Source organism: Callospermophilus lateralis, chromosome 7 (genome assembly GCF_048772815.1).
Source record: "Callospermophilus lateralis isolate mCalLat2 chromosome 7, mCalLat2.hap1, whole genome shotgun sequence".
Classification (NCBI taxonomy): Eukaryota; Metazoa; Chordata; class Mammalia; order Rodentia; family Sciuridae; genus Callospermophilus; species Callospermophilus lateralis.
In genome coordinates this window covers 47,156,657-47,184,610 of record NC_135311.1, presented here as the reverse complement: position 1 = coordinate 47,184,610, position 27,954 = coordinate 47,156,657, and the positions used below count along the sequence as shown (strand labels likewise).

The 27,954-nt window shown below is 35.0% G+C and overlaps 1 protein-coding gene across 2 annotated transcripts; it reads right to left on the bottom strand.

The window, feature by feature from the left end:
• On the bottom strand, positions 1 to 27,806 carry Rtca (RNA 3'-terminal phosphate cyclase). Of its 2 annotated transcripts, XM_076861674.1 has the most exons (11): positions 27,612 to 27,806; positions 27,410 to 27,510; positions 26,846 to 26,989; positions 23,817 to 23,940; positions 21,205 to 21,263; positions 19,355 to 19,496; positions 18,964 to 19,088; positions 17,004 to 17,062; positions 7,708 to 7,802; positions 6,138 to 6,242; positions 1 to 2,439 (listed from the first exon to the last, which is right to left on the bottom strand). In XM_076861674.1, exons 1-11 carry the CDS (start codon positions 27,654 to 27,656, stop codon positions 2,338 to 2,340), a joined length of 1,101 nt encoding a protein of 366 aa, XP_076717789.1. In that variant the 5' UTR covers positions 27,657 to 27,806; the 3' UTR covers positions 1 to 2,337. The 2 variants fall into 2 exon arrangements, with proteins under 2 accessions (XP_076717789.1, XP_076717790.1); XM_076861675.1 differs by lacking the exon at positions 27,612 to 27,806 and having other exon boundaries at positions 26,846 to 27,004; positions 27,410 to 27,498.
• Positions 27,807 to 27,954: the final 148 nt, after the last annotated feature.

The window sequence follows — 27,954 nt, the reverse complement described above, 5'->3', positions numbered from 1 at the left end:
TATAGTTTTACTCCAAAAAAGTTTACTCTAAAAATATAAAGATACCTCTTATCTCAACTGTTAAAAAAGAGCAATTCATAAACTTACGAATTTGTGAAAATATCAATATCAAGTAATAGTATTGTCATCATCTTTAAAACAAACTGAATTAAACTTTTCAAGGCCATAGCAGTCACTGATAAACGTAAGAATAACAACTGTGCGCGTGGCATTTTTTAAAAAATATTTTTCTATACAGACTAACTCAGGATGCCATGAATGTGTTATAATACCATCTTCTGGATTTACATCTTCAACTAAATTTGAATTATTCACTAGATAAGGTCCAAGACAGACCCAAATTGTAATGAATTCCTTCCTCGCTGTTCAGTGTATTAAACTGATACACCTAACTGGTTTCATTTGAGTCACAACCTCAACAGCCTACAGGGACCAGGAAATCATCTAAATGTGGAAACAGGCTGTGTATAAAATAATAGAGTGATGAAAGCACAGTCCATTCTAAAGCCACTCAATTATTTTTTAATATAAGCCAAACAAAAAACATCTTGGGCTGAAGTTGGCCAAACCACTAGGGTTAAAATTTGCAACTCTAATTGTTGGCTTTCAAAACATATTCATTAGATTGAAATTCAACATTTACCAAGTGACCACTTGATAGAAGGATATATAATTGGGATGAGACAATGCCTCTTAAATAAATATTATTATTGATACAGCAGTTCACTTATATATAAAGTTGTCTCATTATACTTTACATATGATTTCAGCAAAGAGATTAAACAACACAACAGTCCCCCCATAACCATGGGGGACAAGTTCAAAGACTCCTCCAAGTAAATGCCTAAAACTGCAGATAGTACAAAACCCTATATTTACATGTTTTTTTTTCCTTCTATACAAACATACCTATGATAAAGCTTAATTTATCAATTAGGCACAGTAAGAGATTAGCAACAATAACTAATAATAAATCAGAGCAATTAAAACAATAGATGATGCACTGCTCAATGACATTTTGACCAATTAGGGACAGCATATATTACAGTGGCCCCTTAAGATCATTACAGATCTGAACCATCATAAAGTTCTTATCACCATATCCATAACATTATAGTGCAATGCATTACTCATATATTTGTGGTGATGCTGGTGGTAACCTACTGTGCTATCAGACGTAAAAAAGTATAGCACAATTATGTACTGCATGTAATCCTTGATAATAGAGCTGTGGATTGTAATTCTGTGGTATAGCACTTGCTTAGCATGTGTAAGGCCCTGGCGTAAATCCTTGGCACTGTATTAAGAAGGAAAAAAAATGATAATACTTATATACCATATTTTACATTATTCTCCTTCTAGTTATAAAATAAAGTTTATTGTAAAAACAGTATACTGTGTTAACAGCAGCTTCATACATTTGTATTTACCATGTCTCTTTATTGCATCCAGAGGCTGCATCAAATGATTAACCTATACTATGTGTGTTTGTGTAAGTACAATCTATGACATTTGCACAATGAAATTGCCTACCAATACATTTCCCAGAATGTTTCCCTGTTATTAAGCAATGCTTGATTGTATTTTCAAATAAAAGTTATGTGATTGTGGTTTCTCTCTTACTGTAGTGTATATACTCTTACAATGGTGTGAGATGATATGTAAAGAGAGAACTTTACAGCTTTTCTTTGGCATATCTAAATGGGCAGAATCCCTACTCTTGTACCTTGGGTCCATTATCCTGTAAAATAAGGTTTACATGAACAAAAGCATTCCAATATTATGATAGCTGATAACCAAGACAGTTACTAAGCAATTAAGAGGCAGGTGGTATATATAATATAAATACAGAGACAAGTAATTCACATCCCAATCAGGACAGCAAAAGGTATGAGATTTCATCATGCTACTCAGAATGAAGTGCCATTTAAAATTGGTGAAATATTTATGTCTGGAATTTTCCATATAATATTTTTGGACCAGGGCTAACTCTAGGCAATTGAAATCTCAGAAAGTGAAACTGGATTAGGAAACTACTGGGAACACAAATTACTGATCAAAGCTATATCTCTGACTTTACTTCAGGTATAAAGAATATTTTAATAATTTAATGTTGAAATTGACTATCATACATATCCATCAATTTTTACATTTTATTGCCCATATCTCAGGAGATATTTAAAGTAAGATTAATTTGATGAAGCATTCTCAGTAAATCTAGAACATATTTCATATCCAAATTTAGTCAGGCCCTTTAATAACATTCGCTGTTTTGTAGTATACATAAAATAAGTTGGTGCGATACATCACTGAGGTATCATTTAAGAGGTAAATACCCTATAGATTTGGATTTCTCATCCCAATTCCTTGGCATTCAATAATATAAGTGTCTTTAGAGGAATCTTCTTCATCTTCTGATTTCTTCACAGTAAATTTAGCCTGAAACCAGAATATTTAGTATATAAATAATATGAAAAGAATAAAGAGATCATAATTCTAGCATAAGTACGCAGATTATCACACCCGTTTCTCAAAACTACAGAGACAAAAATGAAACAATTCATGACAAATTCAATAGCTTAGAGAAAACATATTTTGTTCTAAAACGATGGTTCCTGCTCAGAGGTATACATTCTTGTAGAACTGTTAGAATATGGATGGTAGGTCTCCACTTCATGCTTAATGGACCCAAACTCCCAGAAGAGAACCCTAGTCAAATACCAATTTTGAAATCTCAACTGTTGGTTATAATGCATCTTCTCTCTCTGTTCCCTAAAAATTTGTCTAAAATGCAGAACTCAAACATTTAACTTTTTATCCTGTCAAGTATGAAATTATCATTTAATATCACTAAATTTTTCTTGCCAATTGAATTCCCTAAATACATTACTCAGAAAGATCTAGTTCAGAGAAGAAAAGGAGTAAGGTGGGATGGTGGTGGTGACTAATACCTTCTTCTATCTTATTAGGCTTAACATTGTACTTTTCACTTGTTAAGTACAGTTGATCTCTGTCACTGTATTCTGGAAACATGATCATTTTGAAAGCAAGTGTGATTCAGTTTAACAAAACTGATTTAAAATCAAAACTGAGTACAGATTTAGTTTTACACTGATAGTGTACTGACACACAGTGGACACTTGAAATTACTGGGAATGAATGCTGAATACTGAGCTAGATAACCAAAATTTTTATATAATTTTGTGTGTGTGTGTGTGGGTTTTTTTTATGCCTGTGTGTTTGTGTATTTGTCTGAATATGCAGGTATTTTTCAAATTATCTACATAATGAAAACATGAAATGCAAGTTAATAGTTATGGAAATCATTTCTAGTCCACGTTTAAACCTTTATAAGAAGCCTTAAGAGACTATCCAGCTCAAGTCCCAGATTTTTTTTTTTTTTTGGGGGGGGGGTACCAAGGATGGAACCCAGGGGAGCTTAACAATTGAGCGACATTCCCAGCCATTTTTATTTTGAGACAGAATCTCACTAAGTTGCTTGGGGCCTCATTAGGTTGCTGAGGCTGTCCTTGAACTTGTGATCCTCCTGTCTCAGTTTCCTGAGCCACTGGAAGATTACAGAAATGCAACACCACACTCAACTCAAATCTCAGATTTTTTTTTTTTTTTTTGGTAGCAGGGATTGAACTCAGGGGCACTCAACTACTGAGTCACATCCCCAGCCCTATTTTGTATTTTATTTAGAGACAGGGTCTCACTGAGTTGCTCAGCACCTCACCATTGCTGAGGCTGGCTTTGAACTTGCAATTCTCCTGTCTCAGACTCCCAAGTTGCTCAGATTACAAGAGTGTGCCACCGCACCTGGCCTTCAAGTCTCAGATTTTACAGATAAACTATCTCCACTAAGACACAAAAATATAAAGAAACTTTCATAGGGGCTGGGATTGTGGCTCAGAGGTAGAGCACTTGCCTAGCACGGGTGGGGCGCTGGGTTCAATCCTCAGCACCACATAAAAATAAAATAAAGGTATTGTGTCCAACTACAACTAAAACAAAATATTTTTTTTTTTAAAAAAGAAAGAAATCTTCATGCCACTCAGTTAAAAACATAATACAATAAAATAAGAAGTGAGAGCTATAAATTTCCTATTCAAAGCACTTCCCTTTATGTATTCACTTAAAATAACGTGTCTACTGTATGCAAAGTACTATAAAAAGTGAAAACTATAATAATTAAAACTACTACTAATCTGTAAGAGAAGATAAGTAATCATTATAAATATAGTATATGTACAAGGCTGGGGTTATGGCTTAGGGGTAGAGTGCTCGTGTAGCACATTAGAGGCCCTGGGTTAAATCCTCAGCACCACATAAAAATAAATAAATAAAGGTATTGTGTCCAATTAAAAACCAAATCAAAAAAAGTATACATAGAATTTAAAAAGAGTTAACTCTTTTTATCAGAAAAAATCTTGCCTTTAATTCTCTTAGACCTTACCTAAAATTTAATCAAAACTATCTAATCTTTATAATAACAAAAAAGAGTGTATGTTATTAAGAATTATATAAAAATAAGAGTAGAGAAGCAGTGGCTTTTACTTGGTATATATAATATTTAATTTCTTATTTTTACTAGTGTGCATTATTTTTATTTAAAAAAAAATTAGGTAAGCACCTTCATAAAATTGAGCTATAAATTTTATATCACTTCATAAAATTATACTATAACTTGAGTCCAGCCTGGTCAACTAAACAAGATCCTGTCTCAAAATAAAAAATAAAAAGGGCTGGCAATGCATCTTAGTCCTTGGTTCAGTACCAGTACTGCACCAAAAAAAAAGAGAGAGAGAGAGAGAGAGAATATACTAAGAGAAATATGCTACACGTTACTGAGAAGAACAGAAATGAAATGGTGTCTATTAATTACAAACATCAGAGGAAACAATTTAAGTTAGGGGGAAAATACCTATATGTCAACAGTGGGTCTATTGGCAAGGCAAAATTAAAGCCCATTTTTTCCCTCTATTTTTCAAACTTTCTATTTATTATTATTATCTTACCTATGAGTAAAGTGAGTGAATATAGATCACACCAAGGGGGTGAATATAGATCAAGAGGCTCTTCAAAATTTAGAAGTTGAGAAGAAGAAAATGATAACAAACTAGCAAAAGAAACCAGAACATGAACCCAAAGGCATCAACCCCTGAGCCATATCCCTAGTATTTTTTTTTTTCTTTGGTACTGGGGATTGAACTCAAGGACACTCAACCACTGAGCCACATCACCAGCCCTATTTTTATTTTATTTAGAGACAAGGTCTCAATGAGCTGCTTAGTGCCTTGCTTTTGCTGAGGCTGGCTTTGAATTCCTGATCCTACTGCCTCAGCCTCCCAAGCTGCTGGGATTATAGGTGTGCGCCACTGCACCTGGCTCATCCCCAGTCCTTTTAAAATTTTTTTTATTTTGAGATAGGTCTTACTAAGTTGCCCAGGCCTTGCTAAGTTGCTGAGGCTGGCTTAAACCCCTCTAAATTTAAGATGATTGATCAATGTTAGAATATCAGTAAATATTTTAACAACCAAATGAGATAAATAAATAAATAAAACATTTAAAATTTCATATGAATATTTAACTTCACAGCCAACTATGAATTCTTTAGAATTTTAGGGCTTGCAATATGAGGTCTAGATTTGCTCAAAGCCCAGCTCTGCACTAAGAAAGTAAATGGCCTTGAAGAATTTATTCTCTGCCTCACTTTACTCATAGGTAAGATAATAATAATAAATAGCTACCTATCTGGTTATGCAGAATAAGATGCTTCAGTGAGCCAGGCACAGTGGTGCATTCCTGTAATCCCAGCAGAGGCTGAGGCAGAAGGATTGAGAGTTCAAAGCCAGCCTCAGCAACTTAGCGAGCCCTAAACAACTCAGCAAGACCCTGTCTCTGAACAAAAATATAAAAAAGGGCCAAGGGTGTGGTGCAATGTTTAGGTGTCCCTAGGTTCAATACCTAGTACCCCCAAAATAAATAAATAAAATAAAGATGCTTCATATAAACTGCTGAGTTGGCTAAATGCCACAGAGGAAATACTCAGTGAGTAGTAGTAATTACAATTACTATTGGGCTTTATGTTTATTAAACCATGACCCTATTACTCTTTCTAATGCAATACTCACCTTTGCTAGTTGTTCAGCAAAATGTATAGCAGTTTGTGTATGGAGTGTAACTGGTCCTGTTTTTATTCTGGAAACTCCATTGGCTAATGCCATGAAAATAATCAGCTATTGAAAAAAAAGAAGAAAAGTATCACACATTTACTAATGTTCAGAATTATAATTCTGCTATTCACAATGAAAATACTACTAGAAATCAGATGGCTAAAAAAGAATTAATATTTCTTTAGATTTCTAGAAGTCCTTAGAAGATGATGGAAAACTGTTACTAAAAGTCTGTAATGTAGTTTAAAAATGCTTAGCAGCAAATAAGCAAATAAAATAAACTAAAATATAATAAGCAAATAAAATATGGCAAGCTGTCCATCTACAACTAGAAAAATAAATTAAGAAAGAAATAAAAATGCTTAGCAGCAATTTGCTGTACAGAATTTTTAAAATTAATGTCTAAGAATAAAATATGGAGAAGTTGATACATTTAATTAGATCAATTATCTCATCAAACTAACATATAAAATATGACAAATTTCCTCTACTCTTATAATAATTTTATTTTTTGAGGTTTGAATCCAGGGGTACTCTACCACTGAGTTACAGTCCCCGCCCTTTTAATTTTTATTTTAAGGCAAGGACTTGCTAAGTTACTTAGCTCACCTAGACTAGCAATCCTCTTGTCTCAGCCTCCCAAGCCATGGGGATTACAGGTGTGTGCCACCATGCCCCACTTTTAACATTTTTTAAAAAAACAGGTAAATAAATAAACTAATACAGAATTACTGGGAATACAACAGAATAGACCAGAACAAGAAGTAAGAATACATGGAAAACTGTCATTAAAAAAAATGATCAAGAAATCTTGAGGAATATTTTTCTTCCTATTCCAGTGTATATGGTAGTAGGGATCAAACACAGGGCATGGTAGGTAAGTGCTCTACTACTGAGCTATACTCCCAGCCTGAGGAATAAATATCTAAATGTAGACACTGATCTAAGCATTGTTCCTTTGGTAGAAAGGAAATATATAAAGACAGTGAACTACAAAAAAGGTATTATTTGGACCTTCTCAATGAGAGTAAAGTATATAATAAGCCCAAGTGGAGATACTGATGTAAGTATAGTAGATCTAACGAATAAGGAATTAAGAATAGTGTTCTGGGTAGTGATATAAATCTGGGAGTCGTCTGCAAATAGATGAGCCATGAGACTGGACAAAATAACCAAGGGAGTGAATATAGATCAAGAGGCTCTTCAAAATTTAGAAGTTGAGAAGAAGAAAATGATAACAAACTAGCAAAAGAAACCAGAACATAGAACCAGTGAGGTGGAAAAATACATTATTTCAGTCCAAGTAAAGAAATTATTTTAAGAAAGAAGCTAATGTGTCAAACTTTATAGACAACAGGATGAGGACTGAAATGTTAGGAATATAAACTCCAGAATAATATTTTAAAGTAATAAAATAGGACTTGCTAATGAATATGTAATAGTCAATGATCAAAATTTTTATTTGATCCAATTAGCAGATGTTCAAATCTAATAGGATGAAAGGTTTTCAAGCTAAAAGTGTCATTACCTGGTCTTGCAGAAACTCATCCACAGTTCCACCATGTCTAAGATTAGCTAACAGCATTTCAGCAGCATCAATTCCAACCTTGTCTGCATTTACACCTAAGACAAGCATAATGCAAAAGAAAACTAGATCAATTACTGAGAGGCAAAAAGTTGAACTGATATCAGCTAGTAGTGGTATAACATTTTTAGACCTTTGAACTCATTCAAGTACCTTTTGGACAAGACCTTTAGTTATTTAATTACTTGAAGAGATTGACATATACAAATGCCTTTCACCTTTGAATGAGTTAGAGAAGGAAAAAAGAGGCAGCTGTGGGCCTATTTTAAAAGTATTAGTTATAAAGTCAGTCTATAACTAAGTTTTGATCTTGTAATGGTATATCTCTTTGTAAAATTTAAAACTTGGCATTTATACAAGTTATAATTAGTCTACAGACAATTCTATCAGAACTAAAGGATTTTAGAAAGCCAGGGAATTAAGTTTCAGCTAAAAAAAAAAAAAAAAAAAAAGCAGGTAACATTCTTAGGTCAACTACTTTAAAGTTTTAGTCCATTTAAGATCTGAATAGGAACCACTTTAGAAAGCAGTTTGGAGATTCCTGAAAAAACTAGGGATGGAACCACCATATGACCCAGCTGTCCTACTGCTTTTTCCCAAAAGATCTAAAATCAGCAGATAACAGCACATCCACATCAATGTTTACAGCAGCACAATTCACAATAGCTAAATTATGGAATCATCCAGATGCCTATCAATATGAATTAATTAATAGTTATAATTATGAATTAATTAAGAAATTGTGGTATACAGGGTGGGGTTGTGGCTCAGCAGTAGAGCGCTAGTACATGTGAAGTGCTGGGTTCAATCCTCAGCACCACATAAAAATAAATAAATAAAAGGTATTAAAAAAAAGGAAAGAAATTGTGGTACACACACACACAATGGAGTTCTACTCAGTCATTAAAAAGAAGGAAATTATGTCATTTGCCAGTAAATGGGTAGAAATGAAGAATATCATGCTAAATGAAATTAGCCAAACTTAGAAAATCAAAAGTCAAATGTTTTCTTTTATATGTGGAAGCTCAAGCAAATAAGGAAAAGGGGGAAAGAAGGATAAGATTTACATAAAGAACCAATCAAATACAAATTAACAGACAAGTGAAAGGAAGTCTAGTAGACTAGAGGAAGTGGGGGAGATAGAAGGGGAAAGGAGGGGATTATGAACTGAAATTGATTTCTGTGCATTTAAGAGTTTGTTAGGATGAACCCAATTACTATTTACAATTTATAATTTACAATTATAAAGCTTCAGTGAAATAAAATTGAAAGAGCTTGCTTCCATGATCTTAAAAAAAATGATCCAAATAGGTTTCAGCTTATTATGAATATGTCAGAATATTTACCCCTTCCTCTACTTCTGACCTCTCTGAACATACCTTAAATCTTTTGTATAACACTGAATACAAAGTAAATCTGTCAGAAGTAGTAGAATGTCAAATTACCCTTTTAAGGCTATTTATTTAAAAAAAAAAAACAAAAAAACAACTAAGCCATTTAATCGTGTCTTTGAAGGTAAACAATACATGAAGATGGACCCCAAACCCTGAGAATGCCAGAGCTACAGGTCCAAAATGATGTGGTGTGGTTCTTAAGAGTTTACAAGTGTCATAACTCAAGGTTTACAAGCCAGAGAATGTACAGGATCCACACATTCTGTTTAGCAATTTTGCCAATTATCAGAAAGAGATATCTCACAAGAAGGGGAAAATTCAACTCCTGTTTATAAAGAATAAAGAATACCAAAAATGTTATGTTCTTGTCTCTTCACTTTCTCACACAATCTGAAGCCTGAGCTATCATAATCCCCAACATATAGCAGCTGAGGCTGCAGTCAAGATTATCTACTTTAAATGAAATCCATGGCTACAAATGAAAATGTCTCTTAAAAAATGAGAATGTGGCTAATTTTGTTTCTATTTTATATTTGCAAATTTATGTGATTACATATATCTTGGTAAAATTTCCCAGAAAAGTGGAAATTTCATAATTTTAACTCAGTTTTTCCTTATAGCAGTTATAATAATAATATAGTAAAGACTATTTTTTTATATATCATCAATTGGTCAAGTATTTATATAAATATATGGAATGATTTCAATTTTGGTATGAATGTTCACTTTTTTCTTTGCTGCTGGGATTGAGGTGATGAACTCAGGGCCTTGTATATGTTAAGTATGTGCTGTTGCACTGAGCCACATCCTCAGTTTCTTGACTTAACAGAGTACGCTACTAGCCCTTTCCTTTTCCTCTTTTAAAAAGTGAAGATGATTAACAACTATATTATAAAGTTATAGAAATCAGAAATAATATTTATAAAGTACTTATTACCAAGACCAGTATATAATAGGGTATTAATAATAATGGTAGGGGCTGGGGATGTGGCTCAAGTGGTAGCACGCTAGCCTGGCATGCGCGGGGCGCTGGATTCGTTCCTCAGCACCACATAAAAGTAAAATAAAGATGTTGTGTCCACCAAAAACTAAAAAATAAATAATAGTAATAATAATAATAATAATAATAATAATAATAGTATTAAGAACCGAATGCTACCTGTTCTTTTCTTAAGGGAACATTAACAAAGAAGAAAAAAAAAGAAAATAAAAAGTATTTATATATTAAAGAATAGTTAAGCGCTAAGTTCTATAAACTTTTGGGTATAAACTGTATATCCAAAAGGAGTTTCAGAGAAGAAAAAGATTACAGGTTCTAGAATAATTTGAGAAGACAAGACCTAAACTAATCCTTGAAAGATGCCTAAAACTGGGATGGAAGATAGAAAGAAGTCCTAGCTTTATAATTTACATGTTGAACATTCTTAACCTCTAAAATCTGAAATCCAAAATGCTCAAAAATTAAAAACTTTTTGAGCTCTGACATACCAAAGTAGAAAATTCACACCATGAAGCTATATTATGCACAAAATTATTATAAATATTGTATAAAATTACCTTCAAGTTATATGTAGATGATATATATATAAAACATAAATGAATTTTGTTATTTGGTTTTGGGTTCCATCCCCAAGAAATCACACTATGTACACACAAATACTGAAAAAATTCAAAATCCAAGTGTATCAGATATATTCAACCTGGACCAGAGAGAACACACACTGAAGTTTTCCGTCAAGTGGCAAAATATTTCTCAGAGCTATTCATATTCATTCCTACCCAGCCACCTTGGTAGTGAATAATAGTATGCATGGATCTACATTATTACCAGTCATTACTAACAGCTTGTGACAACTGAACATATGAAGAAAATAGAATTTTGTTTGGTAGTATTATGCTGTCCCAAAAAAGAACAAAATCTTAATTTCTTCTGAAACTTTAATGCTTTTCTACCTAATTGACAAATAGTCTTTTCATATTTTGCATGTTTCTTTAAAAAAAAAAAAAAAAGGTTTCAACTTTAATGGTTTAAAACACAGGAAATTAAAATGCATATTCAACGATTTGGGTGTCTTCTAGCTTATTAAAAGGACAAAACTTTAAAAAATGGTCATCAGACTGAACAGTAAAGGCCAAAGGACTTACTTCAGGACACTGGAAAGATTCCCTGAATGACCTACCATATACTGAATGAGGAAAGAAAAGTGCTTTCTATAAGTAAATTTCTGTACAGATGAAATGCAGATTGTTTTGCTCCCATAGTAAAAACATAACTAACTGCGAGACAATAGTAATCAAATAAGGTTGGGAATGTAGCTCTCTAGAAGAGTGCTTGCCTAGCACTTATTAGGCCTTGGATTCAACCGCCAGTACTACCAAAACAAACAAACAAACAAACAAACAAACAAAACCCAAAATAAAACCCGCAAACCAAAAAGTAATCAAGCAGCACACAAATTCAACAATATTCATTTCTTTTTCTTTTTTCAGTGCTGGGAATTGAACCCATGGCCTTGCTTGTGCTCTTCCACTGAGCTACACCTCCAGTCCTTCAGTCTTACATTATGTTCACAATCCAATCAAGTAAAGTTGGAATGGATCCTTATATGCAGATCATGGTCCAATACCATTTTTCAGATAAGGAAAGCCCAGGGTCATTATACAGAATAATAGGTCTAAAATTTAGGATTTTAGGGATTCTCTAGGCTAATTCTCTTATGTAACAGATAAGAAAATGAAGATAAAAATTTTTGTTTTAGTAACTAAGACAATTACAAAATCATGACTAGCTACAACTTCCTGCCTCCACCACATATTCTGGCATTGACAACCAGCTGAAGTTGCTTCTAGTAATAATACTTAGGCATTAGGATTCAGGGTCCAGTAATTTTCTAGTTAATTTAAATCAGAAATAAAAGGGGATCTGGATAATGGTAGTTATGACATTATCTCTGAGATCCTTAATATAAAGAGAACCTAGATTAAGAGAGGGAAGATCCCAAGTTGCCCTTGCATTCACTAATGACATTAACTGAGGTGCCTGACACAAGGGAGGACAATCAGTCAATGTCATCAAGTCTGTTGTTCTCGTCTCTATCTTCTTCAAACACGGTAAGTATAAAAATCAGTACTGAACACTTTGCAAGTGTGATATCCAAAGACAACTTCAAAGTAAATATTATCTCATATGACAAAGTGAGAAAAAAATATTGACAGAATATGAGAAAAAATTTCAGGGCTGGTTAACACATTGCATGCGTTAAAATTACAGTTATGGTCTCTTTACAATCTCAATTCAACATATCTAAAATTACTGTCAATGATGACAAACTAACTCTACTTCCTATATTCACACATTTAAATGTACCCAGTTACCTAAGTTAAGACACCTGGAATGTTTTCTTCACAATGCCTCCCATACCTCCAATATCCAACTGGTCAACAAATTGTTCACCTTTTTAAATACCCTGATTATCAGTACTCAATGTCTTTGGCACCAGTCACTGCATTCCTTGTTGCAAAACCTCACCATGTCTGATCTGAGTTGTAACAGACTCTTACATATCCATCCTTAAAATCCTTATATTTTCATTATGACACTTGAATTTCCTTTATGTAGCCTATAGCCCTTCAAAATATGGCCTTTAGCTTGGCACGGTGATGCACGCCTGAAATCTCAGTGACCCAGGAGGTTAAGGCATGAGTATCACAAGTTCTGCCTCAGCAACTTACTGAGACCCCAAGCAACTTAATGAGACACTGTCTCAAAAAATAAAAAGGGTTAGGTAAGCCAGGCATGGTGGCTCGCCTGTAATCCCAGCGGCTCAGGAGGCTGAGGCAGAAGAATCTCAGTTCAAAGCCATCCTAAGCAATTTATTGAGGCCCTAAGTAACTCAGTGAGAACCTGTCTCTAAACAAAAAATCCAAAAAAAGGGCTGGGGATGTGGCTCAGTGGTTAAGTGCCCCTGAGTTCAATCCCAAGAACCCCCCCCCCAAAAAAAAGGGGGGTCGGGTAAAGCACCTCTGGGTTCAATCCCCAGTGCAAAAAAAAAAAAAGAAATCTGGCCCTTGTTGACCTCTCTATTCTCATCATCCTCCATTCCTCCATCCCCCTACCCAGACCCTGTACTTATCATATATACTGCAGTTACTTAAGCACAGAAAAACATCTTTTTCTGTCAAAAAATATTGACAGAATATGTCCCTGCTCCTTAGCTTCACTTTAAAAAATTGTGGTTCAGCGGTAGAGTGCTCCCCTAGCACGGGCGAAACCCGGGTTCTATCCTCAGCACCAAATAAAAATGAAAAAGGTATTGTGTTGTGTCCATTACACCTAAAAAATAAATATTTAAAAAATATATATATATTTAGGGGCTGGGGTTGTGGATCAGTGGTAGAGTGCTTGCTCTTACTTATGAGGCACTAGGTATAATCCTCAGCACCACATAAAAATAAATACACAAAATAAAGCTATTGTGTCCATCTACAACTAAAAAATATATATTTAAAATACTGATATACCGTTAAATATAAAGGCAATGTTTTGAAATACATTTACAGTAAAATGGTTACTTTAATGAAACATATTAATATATCATCTCTTGGTTACCCATTCTCCCACCTAAAACAAGAGTAACTATAATTTATTCCTTTAACAAAAATTCTGACTACCATTCACTATAATTACCTATAGTTCTCATGCTGTATACCAGATTTTTGGACTTGTTTCATTCTTCAGATCTATTATTCTGTATCCTTTGACCTACAGCTCCCCATTTCCTCCCCCTTACCTCATCCTGGTAAACCACTCTTACTTTCTCTCTATATATTTGATCTTTTCTTATTTTAGATTCCACATGTAAGTGAGATCATACAACATTTTTCTTTCTGTATCTAGCTTATTTCACTTTGCTCCATGTCCATCCTATTTTAAGGCTGAATAATATTTTGATGTGTATATATACCACAGTTTCTTTATTCATTCATCCATGGAAGTACATTTGGTTGTTTTCATATTCTGGCTATTATGAAAAATGCTTCAATGAACATGGGAATACAGATAAATCTTTGAGGCAATTTCATTTATTTTGGGTATATACTCAGAAAAGGGACTGCGGGGTTACATGGCAATTGTCTTTTTAGTTTGTTTAGGAATGTCTGTACTATTTTCCATGATGGCTGCACCAATTCACCTTAGCTCTCACTTTTCTTCCTGGCTTCTATTTATCCCCCTGATGAAAGATCAATGAATAGCAAAAGGCAGAATTGGAGTTACTCATCCTCCAAGGAAGTATTAGTTTTTCTTTCTTTGCATTTATCTCTATGGTACCCTGGGATAACACTATCAGCACCGGTCTGTCTTCTTCACCAGACTACGTCAGCAGTTAGGCATAGTAGCTCTCACTTATATATAATTAGTACATAGTACTTGGCACATTTGTGGTACCCAATTATAAAACTAACAGAACTCACAGATTTCCCAATGTCCATCAAATACTTATTATCTATAATATGTCTGCTCCTGCTCTCTGCTTTATATTTGCATTATTTTTGCTTCTCAAGACTTGTAAATATTGCACTGATTCCTCACTGTGCCTAATAGGTAGTAAATATATACTAGTATATATTTTAGATCAATACTTCCCAAACTTCAAGATACCTTAGAAGTACCTAGAGAACTTGTTAAAACAAATTCTTAGGTCTCACTTTCAGGGAATCAAACCCAGAGCCTCACACATGCTAGGCAAGGACTTTACCACTGAGCCATAGCTCCACCCTCCACAGATTCAAATAGGTCTGGGTTAGGCCCCATTTCTAACAAAACTCCCAGATGATAGTGATTTCCTGTTGCCTCCCATCCACACTGTGAACAGCAGAGATTTATACAGAACTCATTATGTGAGTTGACTGGAGATTTTGATTGTTTTCCCTTTGTTTTTAGTGATGGGGGTCCCACCATGTTACGCAGGCTGGTCTTGAACTTGTAGCCTTTAAGAATCTTCCTGCCTCGCTCAGGAACCTAAGTAACTATAGGCCTGCACATCATACCCAGAGAGATATTGATTTTACTTCTTCTATTATGTTGATTATATGATCTATAGTGGATAGATCAAATCATCTAGCAAGCTAAAATCATCTGAATTTATTTTGTATTCAATAGTTAATAAAGAGGTTAAACAGCACAGCTAGTGGAAGCATTTTTGTTTTGGTTTTGAGACAGGATCTCACTAAATTTCCCAGGCTGTTCTTGAACCTGTAATCCTCCTGCCTCAGTCTCCTGAGTATCTGGGGCAACAGGTAGATGCCACCATGCTTGGCTAGCATAAGCATTTTTAAAAGATGCTACAAAGTAGGGCTGGGGTTGTGGCTCAGCGGTAAAGTGCTTACCTAGCACATGCAAGGCCCTGGGTTTGATCCTCAGCACCACATACAAATAAATAAAATAAAGGTATTGCGTCCAAATATAACTAAAAAATAAATATTAAAAAAAAAAAGATGCTACAAAGTAGGATGAAGCAATTAATTACCATAAATAACTAGAAGTTGCCTGACTAGCAGAACTTTAAATGTTAACCACCAGATGCAGTGATGCACACCTGTAATCCCAGCGACTCAGGAGGATGAAGCAGGAGGATCACAGGTTCAAGGCCAGCCTTAGCAACTTAGCAAGACCCTGTCTCAAAATAAAATAGTTGGAAATGTAGCTAAGTGGTAAAGTGCCCCTGGGTAACAAACAAATGTATGCATCTCCTCTTCTTAATATGCCAATCTTAAAACAGATTTATTTTTCCTCCAAATATTCAGTACTTTCTAATTATCAGTGTAATAACTGATAAAGGAAGAAACATCAATAGATATTAAGACCACTGGATGAAAGTTGTATGAAAACAGAATATCAGATAGTCTCTAAGTATTATCCCAGACTACTTTATGATTGTAAAAGGAAAAGGAACCTTTATAGCAAGTATGAATAATCTAATCATGAGATAATCAGAAAAAACCTAATTGTGGGAAATTCTGTGAGGAAATGGCCTAAAAGAAAGAAAATGGCCTAGCCTTTTCAAAAATGTCAGTATCATGAACAGAAAAAAAAAAAATGAGAAAGTATTTTGTACTTCAAAAATATATCACATTGCTCTAAAGAACATTTTGGAGACAACCCATCTGGTGTGTCTGCATATCATAGACAAATTCTTCAGGTATAAAAACAATACTGTGGGGGTTGTGGTTGTGGTATGGGTTTGATCCTCAGCACCACATAAAAATAAAATAAAGATATGTGTCCACCTATAACTAAAAAATAAATGTTTAAAAAGAAAACAATACTGTGATTATATTGATATTTTTTTTTAATCTATATGCTGCAGTATTCAGGAGTAAGGCATGGTATCTATAACTTACATTGAAGCAGTTCAGAAGCACACATACCACACAACCAAATGTTCACAACTAATGAATCTAGGTGAGGGTGTGTAGATGACTAGTTGAATTAGTCACTCAACTTTTCTTATAAGTCTAAAAATTTTCAAAGTATAAAAATAGGTGAAAGACTTAAAGTTTAATTGACTCTAGGAATTAATTAACTGGGTTGGGGTTGTAGCTCAGTGGCAAAGTGCTTGCCTTGCATGTTTGAGGCACTGGGTTCAATCCTTAGCACCACATAAAAAATAAAAATAAAGGTATTGTGTCCATCTACAACTAAAATTAAAAAAAAAAAAAAAAAGAATTAGTTAACAGTAGCCTTTTAAACCTGTCATCCATCATTCCCTATAACATTTCAATCCTGACAGATAATTAATTTTTAGTAGCAGTAGGAACTATGGACCCACTTTCATTTAACTATACCTCGTTTCCCAAGCGATGATCCAGCAAACAAACAGCCTGTGGATGTCTCAGCAATAATTCTACATATAGGGAAAAAGCAAGTATTACTCTTAGGCTACAAACATTCTAAAATTATAGTAAATAAGACACAGAAAAACGGCATTAAATAGACAAAATGACACATGGCCAGTACACTGCAGTGGCGAAATTCTTCCTACACAGAGTAGTCTGATTAACATTCTCCATCAGCCAATAATATCCTTCAGGGCTAGAATGGGAGAAGTCACAACGAATTCTAGTTCACTCATAGATAAAGGATGCCACCGCCTGTCCGTATCCCTGAAAGTTATCATATTTTTGGTGCAAAGTGGTACCATTTCACACAGTACTATACAGAATTTTATAATTTTCTTTTAATAAAAAATGTCTTTACGTAAGGACTTTAGGTTTTATTCTATAGTTTTTAGATAGCATTACATTATTAAAGTAAGCATTTAGTTTAAACCCTTTAACAGAAACTCTGAATAAGAGAATTTGAAATGTAAGTATCTACAAAAAATAACGGTACTTTTACAATCCAAAAATATCAAAGCATTTTTATAACACATAAAACCATAACTTCTAATTGGAGTAACACTAATAATCATATTCCTTTATTAAGGTGATCTTTACCATTGTGAGTTAATTTCAGAGTTGAGGTATTTTAAGCAACTAAAAACATTTCTCTTAGGATCACTTTCAAAGCCTAACTTCTGATTACCTTTAACATTTAAGTTCATTCCTAAGTATTCAGGAGGATGGATTATAGGATCCCCACTGTAGATTAAATCCAAGGATGTTCAAGTCCTTTATATAAATCAGCATAGTATTTACATACAACCTACACCTGTCCTCTATTACTTTAAATTATCCCTAGATTACTTACAATACCAAATATAATGTACACAATATATAAATAGTTGTTAAGCTGTATTGTTTAGGGAACGATAAGAAAAAAGTGTTTGATGATAAAAAAAAAATGTTTAGTATAGACACAATTTCATTTCTTTCTTTCCTTTTGTTTTTTTTTTTTTTTTTGGGGGGGGGGGATACCAGGGATTGCACTCACACACTAAGGCACATCCCCAGCCCTATTATGTATTTTATTTAGAGATGTGATCTCACTGAGTTACTAAGTACCTCATTTTTTTTGAGGCTGGCTCTGAACTCTTGATCCTCCTGCCACAGCCTCCCAAGCTGCTGGAATTACAATATGCACGACATTACTCAGTTTTGCTTTTTTTAAAGTTATTTTTTAGTCTGGTCAAATTTAAATTGGTCATTTGAATCCATGGATGCAGAACCCATGAATACAGAGGGCAAGGATCTTACAGAGCAGTAAAAGGCAAAACACCCTCAGAAAAAATTCAGAAAATCATCTTAATTCATCATACTGTTGTTTTTAGGTAGAAATCCCGTTAAAAACATGTCTTCTTAAAACTATCAAATGAGCACAAAAACTTGAAATCTTTAATTTAAATAGGATAACAGTCACTCACGGCCTGAATCTTAAAAGTCCCCCAAAGACCAGGTGTTGAAGGCTGGGTGGCTAATTGATGATGCTAGTGAGAGATGGTAGAACTTTTAGGAGGTGGGGCCTAGCAGAAGGAAGATGGGTTAAGGGGGGCATGCCCTTCAAGGGGATACTGGAGCCCAGCCCCTTCCTTTCTCTTTCCCTCTCTCACTTTGCTTCTTGATGAAAATGAGGTGAGACGCTTTAGTCCATCAAGCACTCCCTGCCTTGATATTCTGCCTCACCACAGGCCCAAAAACAATGAAGCCAAGCAACAATGGACTGAAACTCTGAAACCAAGAACTAAAATAAATCTTTTCTCCTTTTAAATTGTTAACCTCAGGTATTTCATCATAACAATGGAAAGCTAACCAACACAGTAACTATTTCAGGGCTCTCAATGATGTCTAAGAAAGTATATTTTCTCACATTATTCCATTTCCATTGCCAAATGCTTGGTCTTTGGGTTCCTGAACAGGTTGGATGTTAACATATAGATCTCTGATCTCCTTTCTGATGCATCTCACAGCCGCTGCTGCCATATCTTTTGCTACCTATTTTGGCAAGATAGAAAAAAACAAAATGATACAATATTAATTATTGATTATTTGAACAATTGTTTCCAATCCTTTAAAGGCACATAAAATAATTAATTTTTATATGTATCATTTTAAAACTTGATTTTCTAGAGAGTGAGCACTGAATTTGAAGAAAATTTTTAATGAAAAGATGGATTAAAAAATAAGTTCTAATAATTTCAAAATTTAGATGATACTTACCAAGGCATGCACACACTTCTAAGAACATTTAGACAACTTACTTTAAATGGCAGAACACCAGCAACAAAAGCTCTTCCATATATCTTAGTCACAGAGCCACGATCAGTCAAATCTATTGGGTTCAACTGTGTAACTGGTGACATCCGAACAATCACTTCACCACCACCTTTTGGATAATAGCCCCTATAAAAAGTGTGATAAATATCCACATAAACTAATTGCATGACACAAATAAAGCACAATATTATATTAAAATAATGTGAATGATAGTCAAATATGCAATTCATGAAAAAGTTCTAAATCATATTTTAGGTCTGGACTGTTCAATATAGTAGCCTCAAGCTGCATGTGACTATTACAGTGAAATAAAATTTATTGCTGGAGGTATAGCTCAGTGGTGCATGCATGAGGCTTTGAGTTCAATTGCCAGCCTCAAGCCAAGTGTGTCAGCATTCTCCTACAGTCCCATCTACTCCTACTCAAGAGACTGAGACAGGAGGATCCTCTGGGCCTATGAGTTCATGGACAGTCTGGGCAATGAAGCATATCACTGGTTCCCTTAAAAAAAAAAAAAAAAAGTTTTAATAAAAACAAAGAAGCAAATAAAATTAAACATAGTTTAGAAATCAATTCAATTCCCCAATTGCATTAGCCATGTTTTAAGTGCCCAGTAGTTACATTTGGTTAGTGACTACCATACTGGACAGCATAGATAGGGAACATTTCTCAATGTAGAAAGTTCTATTTGACAAGTTTGTTTTAAAACATAGGTTCCTTGATATCTGGAGTAGTTTTGTTCCTATTTTCCAGGTCCTAACCCAATGTTTGGTACACAGTAGGAACTCAAATAAATAGCTGATGATTATAAATAGCTGACACTAACAGAATCCAAACTCAATTATTCATAGTCATTTATTCCATTTCAGCTGCTGAGAAGGACACTGTGCCTATCCTCAAGCAGTTCTCCATCTAATAGGGCAATGGTACCCTTATACAGTTGACTAGAATACAACACAGGATGTAAGGAGGACCACAACAGTGTGCAAATATGGCTTCTGATAGAGGTACAGCCACAGAGAGTTCATATAGGAAATCACAAATTTTATTTAGAAAAAACAGGATTTCCCATTTTTTAAGACAGAAAAAGAATAACACAAAGATGTGAACTTCAAAGATACAAAGTATGTTCAAGGAATAGAATGTAATTGTGGTGTTAAAATGTAGAACAAGTTGAAAAAAAAGGAGAAAGAGGATGAAGCTAGGAAGGCAAACTGGAGCAAGATTGCAATGCACTTAAATGAGATGCCAAGAAATTTAACCTTGTCATTGTATAACAGAAGAAGAACAAAGAAATAACCCAAATGGGGCTGGGGCTGGGGCTCAGCAGTAGAGCACTTGCCTAGCATATGTAAGGCACTGGGTTCAATCCTTAGCACTACATAAAAATAAAGAAATAAAGGTACTGTGTCCATCTACAACTAAAAATGATTTAAAAAAAGAAAAAACCCAAATGCTTCTTAAAAAAATAATTCTGATCACACTATAGAAGAGAATCTTTTTATGACCCTACAGTGCCTGGCTCAAGTGTCTGCACAACTTGACCATTTAATCTGTGCATGGATAACATTAGACATGAAGATGCTTTCATGTGGAAATTTCCTTGAAAATATTTCTCCCAAGAAACAAGTAAATATCACATGTAGCTGCTTTCAAGGCTCCACACCCTTGCAGCTTACTGTTTTTAAGCTGTAAAGTACAATTATTTGACAAGAAATGTTTTAAGGGTAATATATTAAGTGTATTAGAATGACAGTTCTCCAAGGTCTAAATTTTCCACTATGCTAATTTAGCATAATAATAGATGGAAAAGGCAAAGAAATAAGTAACTTACCTCATTTTGATGTCACAATTAAAATTAAAACCAAATTTTTCAACAATTGGCTTGAAGACCTGAAAAAAAAATTGTTATTGCAACCACCAATATTCACTGATTCAACAAGTATAATTATTAAATGAAAAGTGCTCTGTACTGAATTAGTAATTGTAAACTGTAGTATCAAAATATATAGACTAGTTCCATTTTTCAAGTGAAAAAAACTTGTATTCGCTAAATTTAAAAGTTTAACATTTAATAAATCAGGGCCGTGCAAGTCTAATGAGAAAAAAAATTCAGAACTCAGAATACTTGAACCCAATGTTTATTCTACTCCAGAAACCATTACTGACCCTTCTCAGTACATTGTACACTGTAAAAAAAAGTAGGGGCACTGGTGAACAACACTTTATTCTGCCCTCTCAATTCTTTTATAAAGCTGAAATCTCACTGCAAATATAATGTTAAAAGAGTGTAAGCATTTTTCTGATACAATAAAAATTCTTCTGAAATAAAACTTAAACAAATGCATGGCATTTGAGCATTACTTATTTAACCATTTCCTAAGTTTTCATGATTACATAATGATATATATTAATTCCCTACTCAAATCCTTTAACATTCACCTTTTGCTACATTTTGTACTATTTTATTAGGATAGTTTGCTTGAAGTGGAATTACTAACTAAAGAGAAACTAATTTTCATTATATGATCTATAACACTGACTTTAAATATATTATACTATCCATTAGGTTGGCAATGTTTCAGAGAAAGACAATATTTAATCCTGAAGTCTAAGGCAACTTGTAAGATCTACTGTAGAGATTTACTCATTTTTCTAGGTTTTCTCCATAGTATGCAGGAGGTATAGATGTTACTAAACTTTGGTTAAAACAAAAAAAGGGCAGGCCTAGGAGTATAGCTTAGTGGTATAGTGCTTGCCTAGCATATGTGAGGCCTTGGGTTCAATTCCCACTACCATAAAAAAGAGAAGCAGAAAATTTTTAAAAATAAAAACCTAAGAATGTCAAGTGCTGGGTAGGATGGTGAACAGCTGGAACTCTCATAATGGACTACTGAAAAAGCTGAACAAAACAGCATAACTATTTTGGATGCCACAAGTTTTGGCAGTTTCTCATAAATTTATACATGTACTTACTATAATAACCCAAAAATCCTACTTCTAAGTATACAAGAGAACTGGAAATTTATACTATAATAACCCAGAAATCCTACTTCTAAGTATACAAGAGAACTAGAAATTTATGTTTAAGCCAAACTTAAACATAAATGTTGGCAGCAACTTCATTCATAAATGCCAAAAACTGCCAGGTACAGTGGTACACACCCGTAAACCCAGTGCTTCGAGAGGCTGAGGCAGAATTAAAAGTTCAAGGTCAGCCTGGGTAATTTAGTGAGACCGGTCTCAAAAAATAAAAAGGGTTGGGGGTATAGCTCAGTGGTACAGAACCCCTGGGTTTAATCTTCCAGTGCTGCAGAAAAAATAAAATAATAATTGCCTCAAACTGGACACAACTCAAATGCCCTTCAACAGATGATTAAATGAACAAGCTGGCATATTCATATACTTACTATTTAGTTTTTATTGCTAATACAAGTAACACTGTGAGTCTAAAGTTTACTAAGGCGAATGAAAAACTAGACTCAAAGGCTATATAACAATATTATTCCTTTACATGAAATTCTTAAAAAAAAAAAAAAAAAAAGGCAAAACTATGACTGAAAACAGAAAAGTGGTTGCCAAGGGACTATGGGACAGGACTGCCTGATATGGGGATAAGGGAATTTTTAGAGTAATGGAAGTATTATATATCTTTATTGTGGTGGTTGGTTTACAGATAAATGTTTGTTATTCAAAATCATCAAACTGCACATTAAAAAGGGTGAATTTAATTGTAAGGAATTATGCCACAATAAACTTAGAATATCCCTTTTTCAAAATGCTCACAATCAAAAGAGTTTTGAGTTTCAGACTGTTTTCAATTTTACATGTACATGAACATAATAAGATATCTTGGGTATGAGACCCAAATCTAAACACAAAATTTATTTGTTTCATAGACACCTTATATACATAACCCAAAAGTAATTTTATACAGCATTTTTAGTCTATCTTTTGTTTTGACTGCAATCTACCACATGAAGTGGAGAATTTTCCACTTGTGGCACCAGGTTGGTATTCAAAAAGTTTTAGAGTTTGGAGCATTCTATATTTTAAATTTTCTGATTAGGGATGCTCAACCTGTACCACTCTTCTTTCCCATGAGTTGTATAAGCACGCCAGCATTAAATATTATCATTTAAAAATTTTTTGAGTTCCCTTCTAAATCATAATCCTATATTTATAAAGTAGTGGACTTACCTAATAACTGACATAATTTATATAATAATCACATTTGGTTTTTTAAAAATTCACTATAAATACTATTCTAAAATATAATACAAAGTCTAAAATAAGCAATTTCCCACTCTCTCCTACAGCAGAACTAGACATCATGAATAAATAGCAATATACACAAAATATTCAGAATATATTTAAATAGAGAATAGATATTCAGAAGTATATATGAGATCATCTCAGTATGTCATTAACAACAAAAACCCTTACCATCACTGTGTAGTCGATCTGTGGTGCCATTTCAGCATTAGTTCCACCTTTCAAATGAAGTTCTGATGGAGAAGCAGCAAACAGAACACATGGCATTGAAACCTGCATCAAGAGGCACACACTCCTAAGGAGAAGGCAAAACAGGCTTAACTGCACTATCTTTTCAAAGTTTAAAAAAAAGCTGAATTATAATTTATTATATTACTTAGTTGAAGCATAGCCAAATGTAAAGTTAAAAGAGATTTGTTTCTGAATTGTAAAATCCTGAATCTTAAAGAAAGTATTTCACAGTACAAAGAATTGCTTCTAATGATAAGCAAACGAGGCTGGGATGTACCTTGATTCAAGTGCTTGCCTAGCATGAATGAGGTCCTAGTTTCCTATATAGCATGATTAAAAAAAAAAAAAAAAGATAAGCAAACCTCTGAATTCAAGACTAAAACACATCACTATTAGATGGGTGATCTTGGCTAAATTCTGATCCTTTTCTTTACAAAAAAATAAATAAAATAATAAAACCATCTTCAATTTTTTTAAATAAAAGGATTCTTGAAAATAGCAATTTATGAAAATGCATTCAAAATAGTCAAGATCTGGAAATATTCAACTGTTTCTATCTGAGTTATCATGCATAAGGCACTGTTCAAAATATCAAGTTAAGATGTAATGCCTTACTTAAAATTTTGTAAGACAGCAGATTTTAAGTATTCTTACCACATACACACATATGAAAGGTAATTACGAAAGGTGATGAAAATGTTATTTAGCTTGACTGGTGATTATTTACCAACATAAATATATATCAAAATATCATGATATATACCTTCTTCATAATTTTATTTATAAACTACACTTCAATAAAGTTGGAAAATGGGGGGGGTCGATGTAATTTCTCTCATCATAGAGTTTGATATCAAAGAAAAATATTTTACAAAGACTAAAAGCTGAGTATTTCACATGGAAAAGTTCTGTCCATATAGTCAAATAATGTGAGAAATCACAATAAATGAACACAGAACATGAAGTATTTTATAAAATAAAAAATTTGGTCAGATTTTCTAAATAAGCTGTTATCACCCTTCTCTACAGAGAAAGTAATAATACTCATAAGCAGATCATAGTTTGAAATGTAATCCAATATAGCTTTTACATACCAAAAGAAAAATCTTTACTTTCTTATAACAAAGGCCCATACATACTGAACTAGAAAGTCTCTATCACTGGTAATAAGTTTGACTGATTAATAAATATTTATTGACTGTTAAAGTGTTTAGAATTGGAAGAAAAGGGCTTGGAAATGTTTAGTTAACTACTAATCATAGTTTATACCTATTCAACTCATTGATCCTCTCTAAGTGATCCAACAAATATTTAATTTCTCCCCAATAAAATCAGATTCTAAAAACACTAAAGAAAACCTTAATTTGAGAAGAGTAAGGAATAGTAGATAAAGTAGACACTTGAGAAAACACAAGGTCCTGTAATCACAATCAAGGCTAAAGTCAGGCATGGTGGCACATGCCTGTAATTCCAGCTACTCAGGAGGCTGAGGCAGGAGGATATGAAGTTGAGGTAAGCCTGGACGTTTAGTGATATGCTCCCTACTGCTTTATTGTCTTCTAATAGATAAAAAGGATGGAGCTCAGTGGTAGAGAACTTGCCTATGCATGAGGCAATAGGTCCAATCCTTAGCACCACAAAGTGACCAGTCAAATAGATTAGAGAAGTAACATGAAAATTAACTGCTAGCCAGGTGCAGCAGCACACCAGCAACTCAGAAGGCTGAAGCAGGAGGATCACAAGTTCAAGGTCAGCTTGGACAACTTAAGAAAACCCTGTATCAAAACTAAAACCAAAAAGGACTAGAGTAGCTTAGAGTGCTAACCCAGAGCATTCCTGGGTTCAATCCCTATCACTAAGTGGGGGGATTGCGGGGGGAGGAATTAACTACTATCCACATTTTGTCAATAAAAGGAGAAGCACTTAGAAAGTTATCAAGGATCAATTTAATTGTTAAATATTCATTTCTCAGTGGGGGAAAAAATCACGATTATATCCAAAAATTTCTAAGTAGAGTTGCATAAGTATATCTTAGAAGACAACAGAGGGCTGGGGTAGATAGCTTAGTGGTAGAGCTAAGTGTGCACAAGGCCATGAGTTGGACCAGCAACCCCCCCCACACACACACACAAAGCAATAAAAATATCCACATTGAAAGTAGTAGACTATGGGGCTGGGATTGTGGCTCAGCGGTAGAGCGCTCGTCTAGCACGGGCAGGATCCCGGTTCGATCCTCAGCACCACATAAAAATAAAGGCATTATGTTGTGTCCATCTACACCTAAAAAATAAATTAAAAAAAAAAAAGAAAAAAAGTAGTAGACTATGGTTTATAATTAACTATAAGAAAAGAACTTGAGTTATAATGCAAATACTGAAAGTGAAAACTCAAAGTCAATTTGTGACACTCAACTTCTAAATAATAATAAAAATGCTATATCATACTACATACAAGATAACATTTCAATTAGGTGCCCAAATTTTACATTCATTGTCTTTAACCTCAAAGGTATTTTATTTACACTTTAGAAGTAAGAAAACTGAGGAGGCTGGGGTTGGGAGGGGGAACATGGGAAGATTACAGGAACTCTAGATAGGGCAAAGGGGAGGAAGGGGAAGGGACGGGGCAAGGAGGTAAAAAAGATGGTGGAATGAGATGGACATCATTACCCTAAGTACCTGTATGAAGACACGAATGGTATGAATATACTTTGTATACAATCAGAGATATGAAAAATTGTGCTCTATATGTGTAATATGAATTGTAATGCAGTTTGCTGTCATATATAACAAATTAAAATAAAAAATTTTAAAAAAGAAAAAAATTTAACCTGATGAAAAACTCAAAAAAAAAAAAAAAAGAACTGAGAAAACTGAAGTTCAAAGAGGTTAAGCAACTTGCATAGTAAGTGGTAGAACCTAGATCTGAATGCAAAACCCATACCTAAACAGATCTCAAGGTATACATACCCTGCTGTCTTGGTATCTGCTGTGTGGATTCCACCTTTGATCTTCTCTGGTGTGAAGGTTACTTCAGTTGAACCAATTGCTGCCCCCTCCAGTTGCCCATCACACAAATCTCGAATCATTTCCAGTCCAGATAAATGTTGAGGCCTTCAGGTCATAATACTGCATCAAAACGTGTGCATTCAGACTGCCTATATCCCCACATTTTATGATATTTATAAAACTGCAACGGCAAGGAAACAGCAAGATCTAACCACAATAAGTGCCCCATCCTCAGCGTCGGAGCTACCTCTTTGGTTTGTATGCACTTAGACTACCTCCTAGTAGGCATCACTTTAGGGGTTTCTTTGAGACTCCTTATTTTGGCTATAAACGACCGCACAATCTGGCCACTGTCTGGACAACGAAGTCCAAGGGCCACCCCTCAGGACCCGCTCTCAGGACACAAGGCCGACCGACCGCGACCTCCCGGGCTACACTCAGACCACCAGGTCGGCGACGCTCGCGCTCGCAGCCCGGCCCCGCGACCCCCGACTCCACGGTCCAGCTCTCTGCCGCCGCGATTACCTCAAGCCTGGCGTGCTGCGGCCCGCCCGGATCTTCTGCACCCGCAAGGGGAGGCCCAGGACACAGCTGAGGGCTGTGGAGACCCTGAGGATCTGGCCGCCCTGGAACGATGGGGGGCGAAGAGAAGGCGTAAGAACGTCGGCCGTGAAAGCTCCGGTCCCCAACCAGCGCCCAGCCGCTCGGCCTCGGGCTGCACACTCACCCCTTCCAAGATCCCGCCGTCGACCTCCACCCGCTGCCCCGCCATGGGTGGCGCCCTGGGGCCTGGCCCGCTGCGACAACGCCTTTGCAGCAGAAAGAATAAACGCCCCGCAGCTCTGAAACTTCGATCCACGCCCAGGGTTGCGGAGTTCTCCGCGAAAGCGGAAGAAGTGGAGCCTCCCGGGAAACCCGAACCGCCGGAATGAATCCGGGGTGGGACCGGTCCGGCCTCTGCGCATGCGTAGCGCCTCGCCGCTTCGGGAGGCGGTTCCGGGAATGTTCCTTTCCCGCCAGGACCCGTAGCTGTCCGGGAGGTGGGGGGCCGCTACCTGGTACCTGAGAGT